Here is a 27,027-nt window from a genome sequence, read left to right on the forward strand (position 1 = left end):
CCCGGGCGCGCCCTGCCCCAGCCACACGCCTCCGAGGTTTCAGCAGCAGAGAGACAGAGGCAGCAGCGAGGCGCCCCGCTGCTGAGGGAGGGGACTGGCTGGGCGCGATCTCTTCCTGTTTCGCTGCCTTGGTGCTGAGGAGGGAGGGGCTGGGGCGGCTGCACTTGCCCTGGGTGCTGCTGTGGGACTCGCTGCGGGCATGTCCGGCGGCGCGCCTCGCCGCTCTCCAGTGGCTGGTTTTGTTGTCTGCGGCACAGGCAAGTTGCACGTACGAGGAGATGAGCGCTAGGCAGGCCGAGGAGGAGCCGGCTGCTGCCGCCCATCCACCCCTGCCCAGGCTGCTTTCCGCCTTCTTCTATGGGACCTGCTCTTTCCTCATCGTCCTGGTGAACAAGACCGTGCTGACCACTTACCGGTGAGACGAGGGGCCAGGGCTCAGTTCCCTCTGTCCGGCTCCTCCCCAGCTTCACTTCCCGAGCTGCCCCCCCCCCCCCCCCCCCGGAAAACGCCACTCACACACACGCGCAATTTGCCAGCTGCAAAAGAAATATTTATGCTGGGGCTGCCCTGAATCCTCCAAAGTGGGAGCGGGATCCAACCTCAATCCCAGTTGCTGCCACCCTCCCTTCCGCCCGCCCCCCACCCCAGGGCTTCCTTAGTTTTCCGTCCCGTCCGCAAATCCATGGGTAGGAATAGCCAGGTTTTGGTGGGGCCGGAGGAGGGATTAAAGGTGTCTGCACCAAAACATATATATATAACGAGGGTTAGAGTTACACTTCCTTAGTTCAGGGTGTGCTGGCTCACTGGATAACTTGCTGTGGTGCAGACACCATATACCTGTACTTTACATGTTCACTTTCATCCTGAAGGATCCCAAAGTGTACATAAGGACCATAAGTGAAATAATGGAGCCATATCTCCAGTGAAGGACAGAGGCAACCAGCCAGTGAAGTGCACTACTGTGGAGGGGGAAAAACATACTTGTATATAGAGAACTATATTAAGATTTTACTTATATGCCAGACAACTCTACCTGTTTTAATGGGACACACCAACATCCAGGGTCCCCATAGATTATGTAATCTAGTTGGCCACCTACATCATCTATGTCTAATGCTGGTTCTATACAGAGGATAAATCAGCAGTAAATTACACGTGCTATGTTAAGGAAAGTTTATGTTCTTTGATTTTCACCTGTAAGATAGTGTTGGTCAAGTGATACAATTCAAAGCTTGTCTTATCAAGGAATCTCTAGAGTTGCAAAGGAAACACTTTTTCCATTGCAAAGCAGGTTGGTTTACAATATCCGTACAGTCAAACGATGTTCACAGTAATGTTTTCATCACTGTAAACGATGTCTGTAATTTTGAGTACAATGATGTAGTTGTGATGCTGACCGAGCAGGTGCCAGCTCATGCCCAGGCCTCACTGAACACTTACAAATGCTTAGCTCGAAACCAGTCTTGTTTACCTGTGTGTTAGCATCATCAAAATAGATATTAGATATTAAGTTGATAAGATATTAGATGTTTTGTGTTTATACTTCATAAAATGCTTGTAGGATGCTGCATGTATTGATCTCACTTATAAGCTCTATAGCCCATGGTGTAAAGCTATATTGAGTGCTTGGATTGTAAACCTCTGTAATTGTGTATCTCAACAAACCGGAAAAGAAGCATTGATTAAGGTAAAGTGCTTGCCCTGCATACAACAATGGTCCATTGAAAGCAATTGAAAGTATTCTGTAGCATCAGAGGGCAGAGACTTTGTTGATTGCATTCCTAACTGCCTCCCAAAAGAAGAGAACATCAGTTTTGGAGAGGAGGGGATAAAAATCCCTGACAAGGAGAATTTGAATCTCTTGTATGCTATCTGGACTCTGAGTGGCAAGGATTCCTAAACATAAGTAGAGCGATCCCCATGCCGCTTGGCATGGGTTAGCCCTGAAAAAAGACATTTTGCATTGACCAATCACTACAATGCTGTCATTCTTAGGATTTAGACTGCAACGCATTTGTGTTATATGCTTGCTTGCTTTAACCTGTAAATAACTCTTATTTCTTTTTCTTAATAACACTTTAGTTAGTTTATTACAGAATTGGCTACAAGGGTTGTCTTGGTGTGAGATCTAAGATACCAATTCATCTGGGATAAGTGACCAGTCTCTTGGGACTGGGAGCAACCTGAATATTTTGTGCTTTTTGGTGTAAGTGACCATTTATCACTAAATCCAGCTTGCGTGTGTGGCAAGATAGACTGGAGAGCCTAAGGGGACTGTCTGTGACTCCATGGTAAGACAGTTATAGTGATTCAGGAGTTCACATTTTTTACTGGGTTGGTAAAATCTAATTGTAGAACATACTACCAGTTTGGAGTGTCTGCCCTGTTTCTGACAGTCTGCTCTGAGGTAGGCAGTCACAGTTGTGAGCCACTCCAGACAGCCTGACAATAGATCAGGCAGGGGAGTGGTTAAAATCCAGGGGTTGGCAACCTCTGGCACGCGGCTTGCCAAGGTAAGTCCCCTGGAGGGCCAGGCCAGTTTGTTTACCTGCCGCGTCTGCAGGTTCGTCCGATTGCGGCTTCCACTGGCCGCGGTTCGCCGCTCCAGGCCAATGGGGGCTGCGGGAAGCGGCGCGGGCCGAGGGATGTGCTGGCCGTGGCTTCCTGCCGCCCCCATTGGCCTGGAGCAGCGAACCACGGCCACTGGGAGCTGCGATTGGCCAAACCTGCGGACGCGGCAGGTAAACAAACTGGCCCGGCCCACCAGGGTGCTTACCCTGGCGAGCCAGGTGCTAGAGGTTGCCGACCTCTGGCTTAATCCCTTTAATTTTAGATCAGATTTGGTTCCAATATGCACAAATAATGAAAGCAGTGTGGTAAAAAATAAGGTGTTTTTATTGCTTTTTCCCCCTCAAAATTTTATCATAATGCTTTTAAAAAAATGTCGACCAGCTCCATAGCTGGTCAAAACCCGCATGAAACCATCAGGCAAAATTTAGGCTCTTTTGAAAATTCCTGCTTAAGTGACTTGTTTGAGGTCACAGAGGGAATCTGAACCCAGATCTCCTGAATTCCAAAGCAGATCCTTACCCATAAGATCATTCTTCTACCTACATGCTCACAAAAAAACTCAGGGCAAATTGAAGGCCTATATCATACATCGAGGCTCACTAACACAGATCCCTGTGGCCAATGGAATTCCATTGACTTGATTATAAAACAAAATCAAATACAGAATTAAGAACATTTCAAGTAATAGAACAAGTCTAATAAAATATTAGTGAAAAAAGTGAATAAGCTCAGCAACTGAATATGATTATCAGTGTTGTAATCCCATCACCAGTAGCAGCACAGAGGTGAAACAAGTACTATTGTTAAATCTTTCCCTCTTATGTATGGGGGGAAAATAATAAAGAAGCACTTTCCTGATTTGAAGATTCTTGACAGTTCAGCAGCAAAACCACTGTTCCGTCAGATACAAAAGATTGGTATTTCCCTAAACACCTGTTTAGCGCCTAATTACCTGTATACCTGAAAGTCCAGCTATTTGTAGGAATCATTGTCTCTCACAGACTGATAGATAAATTCTGCAATCGAGAATCACAACAATATATAAAACTTTAAGTGTTTTGAACTAGGGATGGAAGAATTTTTTGATGTGCTGCATTTTAAGGTACAGTAACTCCACACTTAAAGTCGTCCCAGTTAATGTTGTTTCATTGCTGATCAGTTAGGGAACATGCTCATTGAAAGTTACGCAATGCTCCCTTATAACGTTATTTGGCAGCCGCCTGCTTTGTCCACTGCTTGCAGGAAGAGCAGCCCGTTGCAGCTAGCTGGTGGGGGCTTGGAACCAGGGTGGACCAGGAGCCCCCCTATCAGCTCCCCACTCCCCTAAGTTCCCTGTGCGGCAGCTGCCCAGCAGGCTATCAATTGCCGGCAGTTCAGCTGTCCCTCCCCCCACTGCCATGTGCTGCTCCTGCCCTCTGCCTTGGAGCTGCTCCTGGGAGCCTCCTGCTTGCTGTGCGGGGGGGGGGGGGGGGCTAATGTCAGGTGTCCCCCTCCCCCCTACTCCTGCCCCCTGCTTACCCCTTCTCCATATAGAGCAGGGTGGGGACACAACAGGGCTCAGGACAGAGAGAGCTTGCTGGCCACAGCTGCTATCTCAACTTCCTGATATACTTAAAAAGGCAATGTACTTAGAGTGGTGTCATTGTACTTAAAGGGGCAATGCACATCTCTCTCTCTCCCTCTCACACACAGGGTATGTGTCTCTGTCTGTCATGCTGTCTTCCCTCCCTCCATTTGTGCCGCCTTGTAGAGTGTGAGGCTACATTAACAATAATGTGTTAACCCTTGAGGGCTCAGCCGAATGCTAGTTCATCATTTAGTAGTAAGGCATTCCCTGGAAAATATCCCACCCTCTTCCACCCTCTAACTTCATCACCTCAACCAAGCTTCACAATCATCATTGCTGTGTACAGTATTAAATTGTTTAAAACTTATACTGTGTGTATGTGTGTATATATATATATATATATATATATATATATAGTTTTTTTTTTCCCTGTGAAAAAATTTCCCCTGGAACCTAACCCCCCCATTTACATTAATTCTTATGGGGAAATTGGATTCGCTTAACATTGTTTCGCTTAAAGTTGCATTTTTCAGGAACATAACTACGTTAAGTGAGGAGTTACTGTATACAAAGGAAAATAGTTGTAAAACTAAAAATAGACTTCTATTAAATTAATAATAAACAAAAGATATTATATCTTTTGGCTTGAAACAATAATCACATTCAGTCACAGTCCTCTTGGCCAGATGTTACTTCCGGGATTCCTCAGCCTTAGCTAAAGAATATTGCTGTCTTTACAGAGCCCAATCTCTCTCTTTTAACTTATTTATTCCAGTATTTATCAGAAGCTGGGGAAAAAAAGGTATACAATTTCTCCTGCATTTGCTAAAAGTTAGTGCTCTTTGAAACATACAACTATGGTCTATTATGTGTCTCCCTGATCTTGATATAATACAAGCTTTCATTTGTTGTATAGATGAATACAGACTATGTACTAATATAGTGATGAACAGAATATGTAATACATCTATCAGTAAATATCCTATCTCTTCCATTCTCTATTTGCAGAATCTCATCTCTATTTCCCAGCGGTTTTATCTCTTCCGGACCTTCTTGACCCTCTCTTTATATTATGGTTTGAGTATAGTTATGACATTCTTCCTGCTCTGTTCAGATTGTTTCTACTGCTAACACTACAGTCCTGGTCTGAGGTCACTCAGCTGAGAAGGGTACTTCCTAGTACTTGCTCAGTGGTGCTGTAACAGTTTTTTACAACCTCTGTGATTCATAATCACATTGTCATGGAGTGCTGGACACTGGATGCCTGCAGTTAGAAAGCTTGCCAAGAAATCAGATGCTTGCTTTCTTAAGCTACATGCTGACTTGCATCAAAATAGGGTCTAATACATATGTTCTGCTATTGTGGTGAAAGTTTGTGTGCAGACCAACCCTGGTGCCAACCAGTCCTGAGAGATGCTAAGTGCCTCCTGGGAAGCAGTGACTATTAAATTCATGAAGAGTTGAGGTCACTCAGCACTTAACAAGTTTGCACCCACAGATTCCAGCCTGTGTTTCTATGGGATAAGAAGCATCTGTAGAAACTTGTTGCTAGACCCATCTCCTAACATCAAGATACCCATGGAGAATTAGTGCCTTAAATTTTTTTTTAATTAATTTATTATGGATTAAAAAAAGATCCTTGGGGGCTATATGATTCTACAAATATCCTACTCAAACTGCATCCCTTCCATTGAAGTATCTTTGCTTTGGGCTGAAGCCAATCCACAGGGTGGAGAAATAGGCTTTTTTTTTTTTAGCAGCCAATGTATGTTTCTGCAACATTTATACAGCCTGTGATGTATTGCATTTTGGGGGGTAGGGGGTGGGGGGAGGAAATTGCCTTTGACTAAAATAGTGCAAGATTACCTGGGACTTCAGTGACAGTTGCCAGTTGCTCAGCACTTTTGAAAATTTGGCCAGTCATGTAGGTATCTAACATGGATTTAGACACCCATTTTTGATAAGATTGGCCTAAAGGAATAGGAACCCTATTGCTTCCTCACACTTTTGTTGTTGTGGTATGTGTGTTTATAGTTCTCTTTTCTTTTCAGATTCCCATCTCCAATGGTTCTTGGAATTGGACAGGTATGTTCAACAATAAAACTTAATATACTGTAGTTATGATTGATAATGAAATTAAGTGCTTTCATCTTACAGTGCAATAATACTGTTATGGAAGAAATCACTCTTCCTCACAGTTTATCTTTTTTAACAACCTGGAGGAAATTAGGATCCAATTCATCCCTTATGTGGGAAAACCCATGTAGAGGACTGGAAATGCTACAAACTTTCTCTTGCAAAATTCAGTCAACAAGATGCTCAGCCCTCAAAATCTGCTAGTTCCCCAGATCCATATGGATCCCAGGGGATCCACTGAAGACCTGGGATTTATGTGTGGTGGCACTGTCTCTGCATTCCCTCATAGTTTTCTCGAATTCCCTTGCAGTTTGCTAATAGGGATCCACATAATTTTTGTTCTTTGACTACAGAGGCTAAGGGGACAATAAAGCTGAGCACAATGGTGTAGCAGGAGAAAGGGAGAAATCTTTGTTGAAACTGATAAAGAGATATCTAAACATTTGTCTACACTGGGAATGAAAAGAGTTAATAACTCAAAGAAGGAATGGGTGGGAAGAATAGAGCCCGAGAGGGAAACAGTTATTTTATCTGTAAGTTTAAAATAGCGTTTGGCTCTTACATTGTGTCTTGCTTTTCTTTTCTTTTTTTAGATGGCAACCACCATACTTATTCTGTATGTGTCAAAATTAAATAAGATTATTCACTTCCCTGATTTTGACAAAAATATCCCTGTGAAGGTATGAAAAGTCTGGATTTTGAAACTAAAAGGAAATTGTACCTTTGTCAATAGTCTTCTTACTGTGGTTTTTCAAAAATGTTTTCTTTGGACAGAAGGTACAATGGAAAAATTGCAAACATTCTGATTTTTCCAGATGTTCTACGAAATTTTTATTTTGTATCTTTATTTTATTAATTTGTTGTAAGTAGATAATTTAATTTCACTATAACAATCTTGCATTTTATAGAGACAGAATTAAATTGCAGTTTGATTATATAGTTTGTGTTTAGCATGAAGGAGGATGCATTTGAGACGGTAGTGTCTAACAATAAAATTATCTTCTCAGATCAGCCCCACAGTATTCTGCAGTGGGAAAACACTATTATTATTTATTATTTATGTGTAAACAGGACCCATTGTACTACCTGCACTACATACACATAGTAAGAGTGCTTATAGTCTGAAAAAACAAGACAAAGGTAGGGTGACCAGATGTTCCAATTTTATAGGGACAGTCCCGATTTTTGGGACTTTTTCTTATATAGGCTCCTATTACCCTCTACCCCAATCCCGATTTTTCACATTTGCTGTCTGGTCACCCTAGACAAAGTCTAGGAGAAAGGATCTATTATCTCAGTTTGTCATACTGGGAACGGAGGCACAGAGTGAATAAGGCACTGATCCTGCAGTGAAATGCACATAGGCAGACTGTTGCACCACTGCAGAATGCCATGGAAGTCACTGGGACTTTGGATGGGTGCAGAGGTCTGCCCGTGTGCATCGTTTTGCAGGATCAGGGCCTAAATGCTTTGCCCAAGGTCACACAGGAAGTCTGGGTTCAATTCCCAGCTCTTCCATTGATCTCTTCAGTCCCAGTCTGGTACCTTAATTACAGAACCATCCTTCCTATAGGGCCTAAGAAGTTTTACCATGAACACACCTTACAACTAAAGAGCCTGATCCCATGAGCCCTATTTACATGGAATTCCCATTGAAATCAATGGGACTTCTGTGTATAGAAGTCTTGCAGGAACAGCTATGACCGGGGGTACACCTGTCTCAGTGGGTAGGTTGGTACTAAGGGGCAGTAGCGCAAATCTCAGAAATGTATTGGATCCTTGAGACCATCTTGTTCCCCATCCATACTGCTCCCCACATACATTCTTTCCATGCTGTACCCTTGGTGCCAGGCATTCCTTTTATATTTTTCAATATTAATGCTTTGGAGGTTTTCTGGGACTATATCTTGAGCAATCGGTGTTGCAACATTTCAGCAGTTATTTACCAGCCGTAATACCGGATTTTCCTAGTCTCAGCACGTCAGTTGCATTTATATTTGTTGATTCTTTTACTTTGTAAAGTGTGTTTAGGCTGTAATTAACTGTAGCACAGTTAAACTCCCTTTCACTTTCTCTTATGTCACTGTGGCTTCTCATTCCCAGCATAGAGTATTCCAGCATTGCTCTTATCCATCATGCTGTAGGAGAGCCAGAGGCCACAAAATGAAACAAAAAGGCCTCCTGCTAGATGCCAAGCACTCTCCGCCCCTCTAGAGTTGAGGGTGCTCAGCAGTTGGCATGATTGGACCCACATTTGAGATGGAGAATCTTTAAATTGCAGATAAATTTAATCTGAACTTTGAATTTGAGACCTGAGCCTGCAAACTGCTGATTTCAGTGGGAGAAGCTCTCGGTATTTGGCTTTTGTTTGGCTAATTTTTCACTGCCCTCTGGGATTGTGCAAGGTGAGCTGCAGTTGTCTGTGGTTTTTCACCATTACAATAAGTGAAAATATATTCTCTTTTCCATTGCACTAAGTTCCATTTTCACCCCATATCTAAAGTTCTCTTTCTGGATAACATGCTGCAGCAGGGGGTTGTTATTACTAAATGTTTGCAGGGTCATGAGAGATTTATAGGCTATAAATAAACTGTCACTCTTTTCCGCCTCCGTCTCCTTTGTTCTTCCCTTCTACTTGAGAGCAAATATGGCATAATTTAAAAAATAAATAAAATGTTCATGTCTATATGCTTTTGTCACATAGAGCTTTAAAAGCACAGAATTCAGTGTCTCTTGGGGAACACACACAGCAACATCAGGCATGGTTGAGGCATGTTTTCCCCCCCCCCCCATGCCGGTCCAGCTCTGCTAGCTCATGCAGAGCCAGGCCAGAGCTATGGCTCCTCTCCATCCCCTCTGGTTACCTCTGTTGGCTTTAGACTCCCATGGTCTTTCTGTGTCAGGGATACATAGCTCCTTGCATGCTCTTTTTGGGCTAGATGCAATCTGTTGTTATTTGTTTGTATTGTGGTAGGGCCCAAAGGCTTCTGTCAGAGTCATAGGGTTGTCAACTTTCTAATCACACAAAACCGAACACTCCTGCCCCGAGGCCCCTCCTGTGCCCCGCCCGTTCTCTAAGGCCCTGCCTCCGCTCACTCCATCTCCCTTCCCTCCATTGCTCGCTCTCCCCCCGCACCCCACCCTCACTCACTTTCACCGGGCTGGGGCAGGGGGTTGGGCTGGGGGTGGGGTTGGGTTTGAGGACTCTGGCTGGGGGTGTAGGCTCTGGGGGTGGGGCCAGGCATAAGAGTTTTGGGGTGCAGGAGGGGGCTCAGGGCTGGGGCAGGGTGCAGGCTCCAGGAGGAAGTTTGGGTGCGGGAGGGGACTCCGAGCTGGGACGGGGGTTGGGGTGCAGGAGCGATTTGGGGTGCAGAGTCCTGGCAGTGCTTACTGTGGCTCTCAGGAAGCAGCCACCAGGTCCCTGCCATGCAGCCCCTAGGCACATGAGCGGCCAGGGAGGCTCACGCTCACAGGTGCTGCCCCTGCAGCTCCCATTGGTCGTGGTTCCTGGCCAATGGGCACTGCGGAGCTGACACTAGGGGAGGGGGCAGCGCCCGGAGTCACCCTGGCTGCCCATACGCTTAGGGTCACAAGGACCTGGCGGCCAATTCTGGGAGCCGCATGGAGCTAGGGCTGAAAACTGGATGCCTGGCAACCCTACAGTGTCAGGACCACATTGTTATAGGTGCTGCCCTAAAGGGCCTACAATCTAACCTAGCCCTAAACATTTTTCAGCAGTGTGTATAGTTTATATTATTGTTCACTAAGGCTCCTCAATAGCTGTACTTAAAATAATCTTTTTCTATACATAGTAGTATAGGCTCCTCTGTGTACTCTATTGTGTCCTTACAGAAGATCAGTCGTGCTTTCATTCCACCTGCTCAATTGCTTTCTGTTTTAAATCTAAATAAAACCAGTAGGTCTAGGCTAATAATCAAGTATTAATTTTGCAAAAGTGAAACCAGTCAAGTGCTGAGTATTTCTTTTTTAACATATATTGGGCCAGATCCTCAGGTAATGTAATTCAGTGTTGCTCTATTGGAGTCAATGGAGCTATGCCAATGAACACCAGTCAAGGATCTGGGTTTGATAAAGTCAATGGATGTGAGGTTCTTTCCCCCCCCTAAGAAAAAGAATCTCTTTTAGGAATGAAGGAATTTTACACTATTAAAATAACTCAGAGTTCCTCAATAGTAAAGCATAGGTCTAATCTGAATTGTGCTCTGACTTTATTGCAGCTGTTTCCTCTGCCTCTGCTTTATGTTGGAAATCACATAAGTGGATTAACAAGCACCAGCAAACTAAGGTACAGTAAGTGCAGGTCGTAGCTAGACCATTTGGTTTTTATAATTTTATTCTTGTAGGTACAAAGTATAAGGTTAAAGGTTAAGATTTTCAAAGTAGTGCCAGGGACTTAGCTGCATATTAATTTTAATGGATGATGTATGACTAAATCCCTTGCACTGCTTTTCAAATCTCAACCAAAGCAGCTGATCAGTTTACAATCTCTGTGCTGCCTTTAGGAGAGATTAGCATGGTCTGTACCAACAGAGAGTGTGAACGCAGTTTCACTGCATAGATGAATGTGTTTGTTAAATGTTTTCCTCTCTTCATGTGAATGGCCAGCATTCCATGGGTAGCCCAACAAGTGGGGTGAAACCTGTAAGAAAAATGCCTTTACGTGCATATGAATAGTTTTGAGATCTATAGTGAAAAGCCCTATATAAGAGCTAGGTATTTATTTATTTATTATTTTCCTTTGTATACAAAAGTCTTGCATGAGTTACGTAGAATGGTACAGGGGAGGGATGGAATTCACATGTAGTAGGAAGGGCAGGCTGTGGACAGGACATACAGAAGGCATACATACTTACATTTTGTACTCCATGGTGGTTGCCTTCACACCAGGGGTGCAGGTATAAGGATTATTGGCAGGACTGAGATGACCTAGGATCTGCTATATGAATTGAGTGACCGAGCTCCCTGTGGAAGGGGATCATAGGCAGCATGGTTGTAGTAGCACCTGAGGCTGTAGTAGTGCCCAGAGATGAAATGAAGAACAAAAGCAGGGGTTAAATTTTCTCCAATAGAACTAACCGCTTAATGCATAGAAGACCACTAAAAACCACAAATACTTTCCTTAATTAACTTTTTCTTGTGTAAGCAGTAGGTTTGTTTACCCCCTGAATAGTATTCAGTTGTCACTGGGAGGGGAAGTGGTCTGTGTGACCATAAATGGGCAGGGCAAGTGTTCTGTGAGAGAACCTCTGGTAAAATGTGGACCACACTTTGAAAAAAACATGAAAACCCCCATCATAAACCTTTCTGTGTTTTACAGTGTTTTAATTGTAAATTAAATTAGATTAAAATTAGGAATTAAAAAGAGTTTGGATGTGTGTTTCATACATTTGAGAGGCTTTGGTGGTGTGTGTATATATATTGCTTTTTTCTTTTTAAGATAACAAATGAATTTTCTATAATTTAAAGAGACTGAGGACCTGATTCTGAAACCCTTTATCCATGGTGTGTAGCATGTAATCACCAATAGTCCAATTAAAGTGACATGGCAATTTTCCAATGTGACTGATCCTTTTATAACTGTTGTATGGCCTGCAACAATATGGTATTTAATAATTAATTTGCTCATGTGAATTTGGAATTGCTTTCAGCTCAACAAAATCTAACAGTGAATATTCTAGTTTGGTTCACAAATTATTTTGAAATACAAAGGTATCGGTCTATTATAATTTCAAATGCAAGACACCCATCTCCCACTGCAAAAATATACTTTTAGATTTATTCATCACAATTTTGCGCCATGATTTCATATAATAACATTAAGGAATACTGCAGTGTTTTAATAGTTAATATGTAATTCACCATATGGAATTTTCCACATCTAGTTTTTGAAAGAATATGTCCTGAAGACAAGATATAGATGTATAAATCCAAGATATCAGTGAGTTGTAAGCCTGAAACTAGGATTTGTATAATTTTTTAACATGATCACTAGTCATTACCTTGTAAAAGGGATTAATTGGTCCAGATGGCCGAGGTGTCTAATTTCCAAAACATCAGCTGCAAAGGCATTATCAATAAACACACAAGACCCTATAATGCATCATTCTGTGTATCCTAACAATCTGTTATTCAAATGCAACAATTTTTTTTAATAGACAGGGTTACTACCGACTTACATGATTCTAGTATGTTCCATCTTTTTGGTTTTGTTTCATTTTTTAAATACAAAACCTGTTTGATGTTAAGCACAGTCCCTTGAATTATATTTCTTTTATTCGTTTATAGAGCCACATTCACTGGTCATATTTAAACTTTATAATAAAGGCCCTCATTATTTATTATAACCAAGATTTCTACAGAAAACATCAATTCAGAGGGGCTGCATTAGGTAGAATTTGAAAATAATGATTTCTATTCCTTTTCCTCTTTTCGAACTCTGAGGAGCTTTGTAACAGGTAGCCGAGTTTTGTTTGTTTTGAAAAATTGGCAGGACTCTTTATTTGCAGTGATTATGTTATCTAATCTGACTCTGGTGTCAGACTGACATTTTTATGTGTGGTAACAGGCTGAGAATTCGTTTTGCTAACTTCTTAAGGCTAGTCTATTTAGTTCATCTTCTGCTTAGTGAATTTAGGTAAGAATTAAGCGAATAAAAATGCTTTGCATTTGACACAGTGCTTGGATCATTTTTTTTCTTTTTTCTTTTTTCCTTTTTTTGGACAGTTTGCCGATGTTTACAGTGCTCAGGAAGTTTACCATTCCACTTACATTACTGCTGGAAATCATCATACTTGGGTGATTTTTGTTTGTTTGTTTCTTTCATTTGCAAAATACCTTTTATTTTATGTCATTACCAAGTGGAGGATTTGTGGTATTCAGTCAGGATGTTGCATGGCTGATTTTCACTGATTAGAGAAACTCAGAGAAAAGTATAGAAACTAGTTAGAATTTATTTGTGAAAATAAAAAATATATACATTTTTGTGGATCTAGGACAAAATCCACTCACCTTAATTCATATGAGTGAGTCCAGTGACTTCACTTCTCCTGAGTAACATAAGCAGGGTTTGGTCCAAATTGTTGTTTGTTAGGCTAAGGTCTGCTCTTTTTAGACACCAATCCTGCAGACTGCTTCAAACAGGCAGAGCCTTGTGCCCACATGGAGCCCTGTGGAAGTCAGTGGAGCTATGCAGGAGGCTGCTCATGCAGAACAGCTTGGTGGGTTGGGCCTTAAAATGTACTTGCTCAATAAGGCAAAGTGGGCATCTACCAATCTGTGTAAACAGCATTCTTTGGCCAAATTAATTAAAAATAAATCAGTTGTTTGGTATAAAAGAAATTAGAGTTGTAATAACCAGCCCCAGAATCAATAGACCAAATTATACTGTCAGTTACACAAATGCCACCCCATTGAAGACTGCGGTTGCATTAGTGTACCTGAGGCAGACTTTGTCCCACTGTCACCAGCATTGAAACATATTTTTCTTGGCTTTACTTTGGAAATTATCTAGCAGCAGAGGACCTTTGACAATTTGTGACCCTGTTTATCGAGTTATGTTTACAGAACCCAAAGTATTAGAGCATTAGCATTTTGTTACAATAACAATATCTCAAAAAAGACTATATTTAAATTATGACAAGATTAGCAAAGTAAAACATTAATAAGAATCTTGTCAAACTGCAGATTTTATTACTTAGTGGTTTTATATTTTCACAGGGTCAAATCCTGAAGGCCTTACAGGCAGAACTCTCCTTGATGTCAGAAAGAACTTTGCCTGCTTAGGGCTACCAAGATTTGTCCTTCTGTTAGTTATTTTCCAAATACTAATTGTTTTTGAAGCCTTTTAAATGGACTGGAAGCCAGTTAGTTTCTCTTCTAATATTCTAAATATGAACTTGTCTAATTTTTGTTACAGGAAACGATATTCACTGGGTATTATAGTCAGCGTATTTACCATCATTCTTGGGGCTTTCATAGCCGCTGGGTAAGGCTTTCATTTCTTCTCATTAAGTAATGTTTGAAGTTTATTTTTTTCTTTGTTATTAAGGGGCAAATCTGCCCCTAGATGAGTGCAAATCCTATTAAAGAAATAAATTAGAGAAGAGATCTACTAAAGTGGAGGGGGGGGGGGCGGATCACAATCATATAAGGGCAAAATCTAGTTCTTACTGAACAATGTTTCTGTTATCTACATTTTTACTAGGTTTTGCATATACATGCTAATTTAAATAACACAACAAGCCAAGAATACACAAGAGCAACTGTTTTTCCTTGATAAAATTCTAAATATAACATAATCAAACATAAGAACTCCCCCTCCCCCCGCCAATGCTTGAGAGAAGGTGGGTGGTCTGTTGGTTGTCATGTAATTAGAGTAGGCAGTGTTCATAGTTCATATAATTTTGGAGAAGTTTAAATTTGAGATGGATCACTGTGGGAGGGGCACGGGCGGCGCGGGCTGTATTCTACTGTCTCCTCTGCCTTTCCTGTTAGAAAATTATTTTATTCGGATGGAATTCCTTAAGAAATGTAGCATATTTTGGTTAGCTACATACAAAGTATAAAGCAGTTAGGTATAGTTCAGTGAATAATTTCCATCTGGCATGAATTTAATGTCTCCACCATCATTTAAACAAATTGCCCTATTTGAGAATAGTAACCAAACAAAACTGAAGAGACACTTATTTCCCATCGGATTCTACTTATAAAAATTGGTTAGATTCTAAATCGTAGTTACTGCTTGTGTGAAAAAGTTCAGTAAGTATTGGACAAGTTGTCAGGACTGAGCTAGATGGAAAAACAGGGCAAAAGTAGAATGGAACAGTACTGACAGTCCTTTATTGCATGAATTTCTGTGAAGAGCTGACTTGTTTGTAATATTGATGTTTGTGGAAATGTAAAATAGTTCAGCGTACAAAAAAGACTTAAGGCAAAACCCTGAATTTGCTGGGGTTTTCAAGGTTTATATTCTTGTGTGTGTGTGTATATATACAGTAAATCCTCACTTAAAGTCATCCAGGTTAAGTTGTTTCGTTGTTACGTTGCTGATCAATTAGGGAACATGTTCGTTTAAAGTTGTGCAATGCTCCCTTCTAACGTCATTGGCAGCGGGGAGCCCCGGGCCCTTTAAATCCCCGCCGGAGCTCCGGCAGCTTAACGTCGTTTCACTTAAAGTCGCATTTTTTCAAGAACATAACTACAGCGTTAAGCAAGGAGTTACTATATATATATATATATATATATATATATATATATATATATATATATATATATATATATATATATATATATATATATATTTTTTTTTTCCAGATCAGATCTCTCTTTTAATTTGGAAGGCTACACCTTTGTGTTACTAAATGATATCTTCACAGCAGCAAATGGAGTATACACTAAACAGAAAATGGATCCAAAGGTAATTTTGTGGTGATCAGGTTGCACTTAGTCATTTTGTGCATGTGATAAAGGAAAGTCATCTACTGTTATGTGACTTCTTGCGTACGAGTGGGGTAACACCAAATTTAACAAAGAGCGTCAATTTCATTTGCCTTCATGTTCCAGTTAATATACATACTCTAATATCGATTGGCTTAGGGAGAAGCTGTTAGGAATTTCTCAGCCCACGCATGGGTGAGTAACGTGTTTGATTTTCACCCAGTTTAGCCTTTGAGGCAGAGTGTAACATAATCTTGTTTTACTAAAGAAGGAAAAAATAAACTTCACTTTCCCAAAAAGTAATTCTATCCAGAAACTAGAGTAAAAGCAAAATGTGTTTACGATATCATGCATATCTGGAGGAGAACAACTTTTTGGCCACAAATGATCTTTATCAAAGCAAAAGATTATATAAAATGAGCTGGGAGTGATGTTAATCTCAATCCAATTCATAGTAGCCAAGTGTTTTATATCACTAAATGTGCCAACTGTTGTGGTGATGCTGGTATAACAGGTGGCTTTGGAGAGCCCCGGAACTGAACGTACATGGAAAATGAACCATCTTGCCCCAGTGGGTGGTTCCACAAGAACATAGCATGTAAGTAAGGACTTTGTGGAAGGTTGCCTCTTTCCATGCTGTATCCACCTGGGTGGTATTGTGATCCCATTAAGCATTTAATATCAATCATTTTACACTTTTTTTTCCAAACTAACAAAATCTTTGAATTTTACTCTGTTTGTTATTTTTTAAATGAAACCATTTTGGAGTTGTAATTCTTGTTTCCTTCAGTTTTTCTTGCATTTTTCTAACGCAGAAATGACCAAAACAAAATGGTGCAAGAATAAACTAACACAAAAAGAACAGATTATGCACTAATCCCTTGTAATTCAAGAAGCAATTTGCTCTCCAAAACAAGAAGTGCTATAAAGCTGGCAGGCTTTATAGCTTTAAGCACCAAGCATTAAACACCTTGGGTGAAATCTGGCCCTACTGAAGTCGATGGGAGTTTTACCATTGACTTCACTGGGGCCAGGATTTCATCCCTACAATGGGTATATGTCCTTTAGTAATCAGAGGTCAAACTGAACCTATTCTGTACATTGTACTCCATCTATTTCTGCAGAATTTAAGCTTTCATTTTAAAGCAAAAATTAAAACCCAGATATTTGGCTACAGTCAGGGACCACACAGTGTAGCTAAAAGGTGACCTTTGCACTCCCCTGATTCTTGGCTTCCCCTGTACCAGGCAAATCCCCCAACAAAATATTCAGCGGCCTCAGGATTGCTCTAGGTTACATCAGTTGCCAGTGACTCAAAGCGCTCCATATTACCACCCTGGGATCATCCCTTTTTTCCTCGTCACATCCACTACACCGGGGCTGGGGAGGTGATGTGTCAAGGAGCCACTGTGTCAGCCCTACACTACTGAAGATTTACCCTATGCTAGATGTGGTGAGTTCTCTCATGGACAGCTATGTCAGGCTAAATCCTTCAGCTGTGTGACACAAAGCAGTTAAAGATTTAGACCTAACTGAGTTTCTAACTGTATGGTTATGGATATATATGTTTGAATGTGAACCAGTGCAGTGTTGCTTTACTGAGTCTGCAGACAGGCTAACTGAAATGGTAGTTCAGCTCAGTGTTTAGTTTTGAAACCCAATGGTAACAAATTTGTCATTTAAATTGTACTGCATGAAGTTTTTCACATTCATAAATAAATTGCCTGAAGGGATGTTGGTTGTTATCAAATGGTCCAGGTTTACAAAAGGTGTGTTTAATTTTTCACAGGAGCTGGGAAAATATGGAGTCCTTTTCTATAATGCTTATTTTATGGTGATACCCACAATGATTATTAGCTTCTCCACTGGAGACCTTCAGCAGGTGAGCAGCACCGTTAGACATCTCACACTAGTACACTTCCCTAATTATTTTAGTTATTTTGCTGTATCTAGAGTTCCTTGGAACAAAATGCTCTAGCGCCATTCTCCAAACTTAGGGCCACATTCTGCCCTGAACTACATCCCCGTGCGATCCTGTTAATTTCATTCGGCTTGTACATGGTGTTAGTCCAGCTATGTTCTGGCCATGAATTTTTCAGCCAGCTAGGAAGATTTTTTTTTTTTTCAATGTAGTGAAGTTCAATGACACAAAATGATGAATAATCACATTGTAAATTCACTTTCCCACTTTTTCTCCATGATAAAGAACAAATAAAGCTACACTAATTAGCACAATAGTCTTTCCTTTTGACCTTTTCCCATTACAGTTAGAACTTTGAGGTTACTGCTCTCAGTATCTCTCATTTTGACTCTCTACTTCATGGGTTTTTACAAGGCACCTTTCCCTCTGTATCTGGAGGCCAGCATTTGGATTCCATATAGCTTGGGCTTTTTCTTCACCAGAAAGATCCTGCAAACCCTTACTATAATTAGTGGTCCTTAGCCATAATACTAGTCCTCTGTCAGTCAGGGCTGGTCTACACTAACCCCCCCACTTCGGACTAAGGTACGCAAATTCAGCTACGTTAATAACGTAGCTGAATTCGAAGTACCTTAGTCCGAAGTTACCGCGGTCCAGACGCGGCAGGAAGGCTCCCCCGTCGATGCTGCGTACTCCGCTCGCCGAGCTGGAGTACCAGCGTCGAAGGCGAGCACTTCCGGGATCGATCCGGGGCACTTCCGGGATCGATCCGGGATCGATTTATCGCGTCTTAACCAGACGCGATAAATCGAACTCAGAAAATCGATTGCTTACATCCGGACCCGGATGTAAGTGAAGACGTACCCTAAGTGTGCAAAACTTACTAATGACTAATGAATAGCAGCTGGAATTACTTACAAAATAAGGCCCAAGCTGTGTCATGTGATTTATGAGCTTTCAGTTTTGCCAAATGCTCTAAAATGAGGCTGAGAGTAGCCAAAGCAAGCAACTTCCATGCCATCTATTCTTCTATCAAAGAGAGAATATTCAGAATTAGCTAGACCCAATCCCCACTTGTGACCTACATATCACTTAGTTATAAGCTCATGATAGCTCAGTGGCCCTTCATAGATAATTATAGCACATCAGTGGAGGCAGTGTTGCACAGTGGATAGAGCACTGGAGACCCACTTTCTATTCCTGGCTCTGCCACTGGCCTGCTGGATGACCTGGGGTAAGTCACATTGTCACTGCTCTGTGCCTCAGTTTCCCCATCTGTAAAATGGGGTTAATGATACTGACCTCCTTTGTAAAGTGCTTTGCGATCTACTGCTGGAAAGTGCTATATAAGAGTTTATGTATTATTATTATTATTATTTATTATTTATTTATTATTATTCATTATATTGTTCTTTGCTGCATGTTATTGGGCACCTAGTTCTTTGTGACATTCATATTGGTGTGTTCTTAAAATTCTGCAGTTACCTGGAACATTGTCACCCACTACAAATATATTATGGCTTAGTTCAGTCCTTTGTGCAAAACATCATCTTGTGGCTTCAGTCCAGTGAACCCGTGTCCCCATCACAAAAAACACAGCTGTCCCCCTAGTTGGCAGTCTCAGTGGAGGCTAAGCTTATGTGGTTATTGGGATTGAACTGCTCTCTCACACTTAGATGTGATCCCTGTAAGGCAGGGTTGAGGCATTTTGATGGGAATGCATGAGGAAGTCTGCTCTGCTGCAGTCTGCGCTATGCTTGTTCTGCGAATAAATCAAGGATTTCATTGTGCTGGGCTGTTGCTCTGGCACCTTTCACAAGCAATTTCAGGCACAGTTTATTTTTAAAAAGACCCCGTCCCACAAATGTATCATGGCTATTGACAACACATATTTGTACCTATTAGAATTAAGTTCCATTACTATGAATAGGAAACACCTGTATAGCTGACCCAGCATGATGAATATTTACGTCAAATAATGGAAAATGCCATGGTAATGTAGAAACATTGATGAATAATCTGTAGATTAAGGGAGATACCTGTTTTTACCTGATTGTCATGTAACAGAAATTTTTGTTGCTTTGGTGCTACATTACAAGGTTTTCTGCTGTAATTCAGCATGGGCACTGTGCAGTCTGTGCCCTGTAATGAGAAGAGACAACCACATGCCAACCAAAATATTTGTGTTCAATCTGTGTGGAATGGAAACTGTTCCCACTCCTGCTGATTCATACAGATCTGGTAGAGTAAAGCTTCCCATAGGCTGACTGTGAGGAAAGGGTAATCTAGGAGTGTCTTGTTATTAATTTGTCCTTAACACAGCTGGCTGATTGATTGTTAGTGGAGTATGAACTAACAAAACAGAAATGAAGTGTCTTCAGTAACTGTAACAATCATGATTCCAGTTTATCATCAAAGTTAATGCAAATGAATCTTATTGACACATTTAGTAGTGACTGATATGTGAATTTTTTGTTTAGTTGTGTTTCTTCTCAAGGAACAACCTTCAGAGTGATATATGAGCCTTTTGTTTGACTAGATACATGAAAATTTTCAGATACGGAGTAGTCCTGCCCTTGCACACTGGGAACAAATCTTGTTAACATAAGCGAGTGTTTTGATCTCCCCCATACACAATTGCATATTTTTAGGGAGCAGAGTAAGGGCTTCTTTTCACCTCAAAGGCAAAAACGTGTGCACTTCCAAGAAAATATTGCCCAACACCCATATATGAAAGTGGTAGAAAAATGAGTGTTCAGTATAGCTAGCCCTCCCTTTCATACGGCTATGCATAATGGGTGTTGATAGGACAGAAGATCAAACAAACTATTGTTAATCCCCAAAGCAGCTACAGCTAAGAATCCAAACAAGTCACTTGGGGGGTCTGATTTTCAAAAATGTAGAGAGGTCAAATTGCAGTCCTTCTTTGCGTGCACATTTACCATCTGTGCCCAGTAACTGGAGAACTGCAGGTAAACAAGGCTAGCAGGTGCCTGCCTGCTTGTATGTGCGTAAATTCCTGCTTTGCATGCAACATGCAGTAAATGTGCTTGTAAAAGAAGATGTGGATCTTAACTCCACTTATGAAAACCAAGCCCTGGTTTACATCTATAAAAGATAGCATAAAAGAGGGTGGGTTATTTTAATAGTTGAGGACGTTTCCAAAGGTAAAGGTTTTTCCCCTCTCTAAATTATACCTTACTGTTTGTCTTGTTGGGGGTGGGCAACAGTATCAATCTGCATGCTGAATCCTGCAAACACTTTCTCATATGAGTGGTCCCATTGAATTGTCAGTAGTCCTTACCTGGGTTGAGTAGAATGGGTCTAATTAAGTGAATAAGGATGATTTGCACGATTGGGGCTATAGTCCCTTCTATCCAAGGATCTCCTAGTGCTTTACAAATTTTAGTCACAAAACTCTCCTGTAAGATTAAGAATTATCATCTCCAGCTGTACAGGCAGAAATTGAGGTCCAGGCAGGTTAAGTGACTTGCCCTGGGTCATATCAGAAGCCTGTGGCAGAGAGGGGACTAGATCCCAGAGCTGCTTATATCTAATCTCATGCTTGAAAACCTTCTAAAAGACACATTCATTTGTAAAATCTCACTGAAAAGAAGGATTAGGGTCTGATCCTGTATCCAGTAATATCTGTAGCAATGCTCCCTTTGCTTTCAGTAGGTGCAGAATTAGGCCCTAAAAGCTGTGAATATGCAATACATTGATATAGAATAGGTGTCTTTTCTGGAGAAGGTTTAATTCTTTATCCTTTAACTAGTTTTAGTGTAAATTCTAGTTTGCTGCATATTAATGATATGCACTATTAGGCAACAGCATCAACAAATGAGAGTTCAAACCAAGATTCTGTATAAAGAATTATTCATTTGTTGCATAGTGTTTGCAACATGCAGTCTAATGTGACTGCTCTGTAAAGATTGCTATACCAGACAAAATTAAAGAATATGTTACAAATCAATTGTACTGTTAGCCTGCTAAATGTATAAATCTGTCTCCCAGGTGAATATAAACCCTCCATAATTCTAGCATGAATTGTAATCAGTTGTTTTTCTTATTTTGGACATTTTCATTTTAACAATGTTTCCATGAATGTATATACCGTTTTTAATTATACAGTATTTAATTGCATATTTCTTTCTTTTCAATAGGTCACAGATTTCAAGCACTGGACAAATTTTTTATTTCTCTTTCAGTTTCTTCTCTCCTGCTTCTTAGGGTAAGAAGGCAGTGATATATGAAGAGGTTTTGGCAGCAATTTTATTTCATCTCTCAGAAATGTAGTTAGTTAGGTAGAAAACAGTAAATACTCAAGATAGTTCTCTGAGAAGTTCTAGGAGAATGTATTTAATTGAAATGTAAGATGGTAAAGCTCAGGAGATTTCTAAGAACGTGGACTATGATCAGAACACTAGCTGGCACTTTTTTTTTTTTTTTAACTGTGGTGGTCAGAAACATGACTCTAAAATGTCATCTCCAAATTATATGAGCTTATTGCACTGAGTTTAATAGATTGCATATTATTTAGAGTAGGGACCATGTTTATTTATTCTTTAAAGCACCTAGCACAATTCAAGTGCTATACAAATGATGAATATGAATAAAACACGAGCCTTTGCTACAGTTAGCAGAGCAAATAAAAATATAGGAAAGTGAGCTGGATTCTATTCTGTCTCACTGCATCTCCAAGCAGTGTCAAGTAAGTACACATAACGAAATTGGTACTACTGGTGGTGATTTAAGAGGCAGAGAAGATGCAGCCTGATGTGGGGCTTGCACAGCTGACATTTATAAAAATCATTTTTAGACTTGTAATCTGAACAAATTTGGTATGGGAGTCATTAAAAGAAACTAAACCCTAATCCTACCTAAGACCTACTTCTGTTAGTCTTAAAGGTGCCACAGGACCCTCTGTTGCTTTTTACAGATTCAGACTAACACGGCTACCCCTCTGATACTAATCCTACCATGTCTTTTTTAGAGCTGTTTTTTCAGAATGCTCAATGTACTTTAAAGGAACCGATAAGTTTGAGGACTTCAGTCGGGCTTTGATCATGCAAGGTCCTGAGCACTTCAAAGTGCTACTGAGCATCCTTGACTCCCATTGATGTTAATAAGAGCTAAGGATGCTTAGCACCTCTTAGAAGCTGTCCTTGCCTTGAAGGATCAGGACCTAGGTCAGTTTAGGGGTAGTCCACAACCTATGGACAGAGATAGAAACACAATCTCTATAAAAGAAGCTATAGCACAATTTAACACTAGAAGTGCTAATGTAAATCTTACTATCCTGGGTCACCCTGAAGTGGGGCCATTCAGTATTCTACTTAATGTTACCCAGTGTCAGTCATATGTTTTTTACTTTAAAAGTCATAAACCTTTTACTTTTGATTTAACTGGAATACCATTGTATAATGTTGAATTGTTTAATAGATTCATGTGGAATGAATTTACTAAGATTTGTTTCTTCGCCTTAGGTTTCTCTTAATGTATTCTACAGTCTTGTGCAGCCATTACAATTCTGCACTTACGACATCAGTGGTTGGTGCAATCAAGGTAAGTGGTAGCAGGAAAAAAGAGTGAGAACACTGAAATAGTGAAGAATATTCAGAACACGGTGAAGAGTATTCAGTCACCGAGTGTCTTGCTGATGTTGTGAATGTATGTATGAGCTGGAAGCACAACAAATGGCTAATCCATGTCTTGGTGGCAGTGCTACATTTGCCAGTACAGGAGATCCACATTAGGAGAATGAGTATAATTTCTCCCAGGACTAAGTGAAGCTCAGATGTATGGTAGAAATGAACATGACTCAGGCCTTCCCTGCTTGATAAAGCTGCACCGGTGTAATTAAAGGTGTGATTTTAAACTGATTTAGTTAATCTGATGCAAGCTCCTGTGTGAACACATTTATTTCAGTTTGAGTGACTTATTTTGGTTTATCTTAAACCGATTCCTAATTGACTTAAGATAATACAAACAAAGCATGGTTTAACTAAACCAATTAAATAAATGAAATTAAATAACAAAAGTGCAACTCCCTCATGTAGATAAGGCCTGAGTGTCCATGTGAGAAGGTCACTGACTGCACAATTGACTCCTCTTGCCAGCCAATTCATGGAGGAGAACACAAGAGTTGTCAAATGAAAGAAGAGTACTGGTTTAAAAAAAAAAAAAAAAAAGCCTGGTAAAATGGTTCTCAGTCTGAACGAAGGAGAGAAGATCCTAAGCATCTCCTCTAGAATGGCCTTGGTCGGACTAGATGCAAAAGCTTAGAGAAGCCCCGATTGGATGGCTCCAACATGTTTAAATTTGTCAAAGGAGCATTGAAGTCGCTGTCTTCTGAATGTTTTCTTTTCTAATTCCTGCAAGCATTAAAGTGGAAACCTTATCTCTCAGATCTGATCCTTGCATTGTTGTTTTAAATTTTGTACATTTGCCCTGAGACATCTGGATAGGGCACATTACAAATCGGAAAATAACTAAAGAAATGCGGATCATTACAGGCACAATAAAATCAATGCCACAGACATTGCTTTCTATACTGGTTCACATATACCCACCCCAAATTTGAAGTGACATAAGAATCCTTTAAGCGTTTCATCATAAACAAGGGAACAAAGGTCTTCCAATATATGAAGACCCAAATAACATACCAAAATTTGGTCAGTATAATAATGCCTGCATCTGTAATTTTCACTCCATGCATCGGAAGAAGTGGGTTTTTTACCCACGAAAGCTTATGCCCAAATAAATCTAAATAAATCTTTAAGGTGCCACCAGACTCCTTGTTGTTTTTGTGAATACAGACTAACATGGCTACCTCCTGATATCGAAATTCTGACTCAAATCTACTAAATCTTTTTGGCTTGCACTGCAAGAGCACCGAAGACTTGGATTTTCCCTGGAAAATCACTGGTGAGCAAGGTGGAAGGATGCCAAAGTCCTGAACAAACACTTAATCAAGGACCCAGTGGCTTTTCACTCCCCTAGGAAATATGGTCCACTTTGAATCGCATCCACACATCACAAGACAGATGCTCCTACCTTTCCCATAAATGGGGACTGAGTTACAATCCTGTTTGTGACTGTAGGGAACACATAATTAATTAATGTCCCAAATGATCTGATCCTGGTGATATCTCTGCCATCCATTCTACGTCACGTGAAGCAATTCATTGGATTGCCAGTTGAGACTTGGACAGCTAACATTTCTGTTGTTAAGCCACACGAAAGAAGACAACGACTAAATAAAAATAGCATAACTAATTTCTGAAAGGTTTTTTGAATGTTGAAAGGCACATTTGTGACTCTACTCCCGATAGAAATGAGGTCATTGACCGAACTAGATGCCAAAACTTGTGAAACAAAAGTGTTGGCAAACTGAGCACAGTACATAATACCTTTCCAGGAAAAAAATCATTTTTTGAAACTTAATTTTTTTTTTTATTAAAATATGTGTCCATATTGACCTACAGCCAAATGGTCTGACTTTTAATGCTGCAGAGCAAAACACTGAACCTTGTAGAAGAACAATAAATCATTTTTTAATTTTTTTTTTATTATTTTCCAACATTTCCCCCCACCCCCTTTTTGGAGGACATGAGACCTATTTTCAGGAAATTGGAAGTGAAATGAATCTTAGAGTATGTCTTCACTGTGAGAAAGAATGTGTTCTTAACTTAGGCTAGCTAATCCATGTTAGCTAACTCAACCCTAAAATGGCAGTGAAAACACGGCAATTTAGCTTTTAACTCAGGTTAGCAGTGTGAGTTAGAGCCTAAAGGGGAGGCTGGCATTGAACTTGAGCTTTAGCCCAAATTAAAGGCTGAGTTGCTGCTGCATCTTCACTGCTATTTTAACCTGAGTTAAGAATACACCCTTTTGCAGTGAAGAGGAACCCTCCTTACATCGCAAAAAGTAGCATCCATTTTTTTGGGGTGGGGAGGGCCCAATTTGTGCCAACAGTTGAATAGCCAATGCAAATCTGAATGCCAGCACTTCTACACAATTGCAGACGTAAATCAAGACACAATAGACACAGATGCTGAGATTTTCACCTGAAAAAGAGAGGCTGGGCTCAGCTGAAAATGTACCCTGCAAAAAAGATACATAGAAAAGTATTAAAGAAATAGTCCTTGGAATTTCTGGTCCTTCCAAAACATTCTACCTGAATCAGCTTGTAGTGAATTGTTCATATTTGGGAAAATTGATGAATGTTTATTATATATTGTTTTTACATTATCGGTAAACTTGCCACACTGTGAAACTGATTTTAGTAATAGTTTTTGAAAGTACAACAGCTAAAAACATTCAAAAGCAAATTAACTTGATGACATTTAAGTTCTCAGAGGCTAAAATTGTTTAGTAAATGCATGGCTTTTGATTCCTTTTCAGAATATATCCATTGCTTATATTGGAATGTTGGTTGGTGGAGACTACATATTCTCTATATTAAACTTTATAGGGCTAAATATTTGGTAAGTGGAATCTGAATGGTCTTCATTTGGTAAAACTGAGAAACTATTCCTTAATGAGCACTAGTTTGTTTTTGTTTCAGTTGGCCAATTTGGCTGAGGTAATTTTGAAACCTGTGGCTGGGCAAGTGCTATATGTTGCCTCAAGATGTAAAATGAATTAGGATCAGTTCTAATTTTTATGTCTATTTATGTTTGTTTCTGTATATTTATTTTGTCATATTAAGATTGTAATTATGTAGATATACCTGCAGTTTTACTACTAGGAGCTGTAGCTCATTAGTTTTTATGAGCAGAGCTGGGTCTTGTCAGTTTGGGGATGAGACATCTAAGGAAACTCCAAGTATTGCAGGAAACGGGAATGTTGATTCAATGAGATGTGCTCATCCCTGTGACTTGTTACTGAATCTGTGTGCCAGGATGGTGTACTTTCAGTAGGTGTAATCATTTTTCATTTCCAGTTCATAAAATCTGTTGTGTTACCTGCATCCCACCCCATATGGGTGCTATAGAGTGGTTATTTATTGATTCCCCCTTCCCCCGTGTATTCAGGGCCAGATTCTCTGCTCATGTAAATCAGTGTAGCTCTAAGCTATATAAATTTACACCAGCTGAGAATCTGGCTCTCTGTCTGTAAAGCACTTTGAAATCTTTTGGAAGGAAAGTTGTTATATACATATATGATTTTTGTCAGCAAGTATTCTGACCCTGTGTCTGCTCTCTCTTCTTTAGCATGGCAGGAGGACTGAGATATTCATTTTTAACATTAAGAGACCACAACAAGCCTAAGCAGCCTACAGATGTAGAAAACACGTCTTGATTCAAAGAGCTAGCAAAAATGAATAACGTGAAAGGCAGTGAAGATGCAAGCTCACTAAACAGCACTGCCA

General features: G+C 40.3%; 1 protein-coding gene across 1 annotated transcript; it reads left to right on the forward strand.

The window, feature by feature from the left end:
* Positions 1 to 278: 278 nt before the first annotated feature.
* Positions 279 to 26,957, forward strand: SLC35D2 (solute carrier family 35 member D2). Its single transcript, XM_065406737.1, has 12 exons — positions 279 to 415; positions 6,190 to 6,223; positions 6,868 to 6,954; positions 10,513 to 10,580; positions 13,019 to 13,090; positions 14,211 to 14,279; positions 15,608 to 15,710; positions 17,520 to 17,612; positions 21,815 to 21,882; positions 23,138 to 23,216; positions 26,058 to 26,140; positions 26,870 to 26,957. Exons 1-12 carry the CDS (start codon positions 279 to 281, stop codon positions 26,955 to 26,957), a joined length of 981 nt encoding a protein of 326 aa, XP_065262809.1.
* The last annotated feature ends 70 nt before the right edge of the window (positions 26,958 to 27,027 follow it).

Source organism: Emys orbicularis, chromosome 6 (assembly GCF_028017835.1).
Source record: "Emys orbicularis isolate rEmyOrb1 chromosome 6, rEmyOrb1.hap1, whole genome shotgun sequence".
Classification (NCBI taxonomy): domain Eukaryota; kingdom Metazoa; phylum Chordata; order Testudines; family Emydidae; genus Emys; species Emys orbicularis.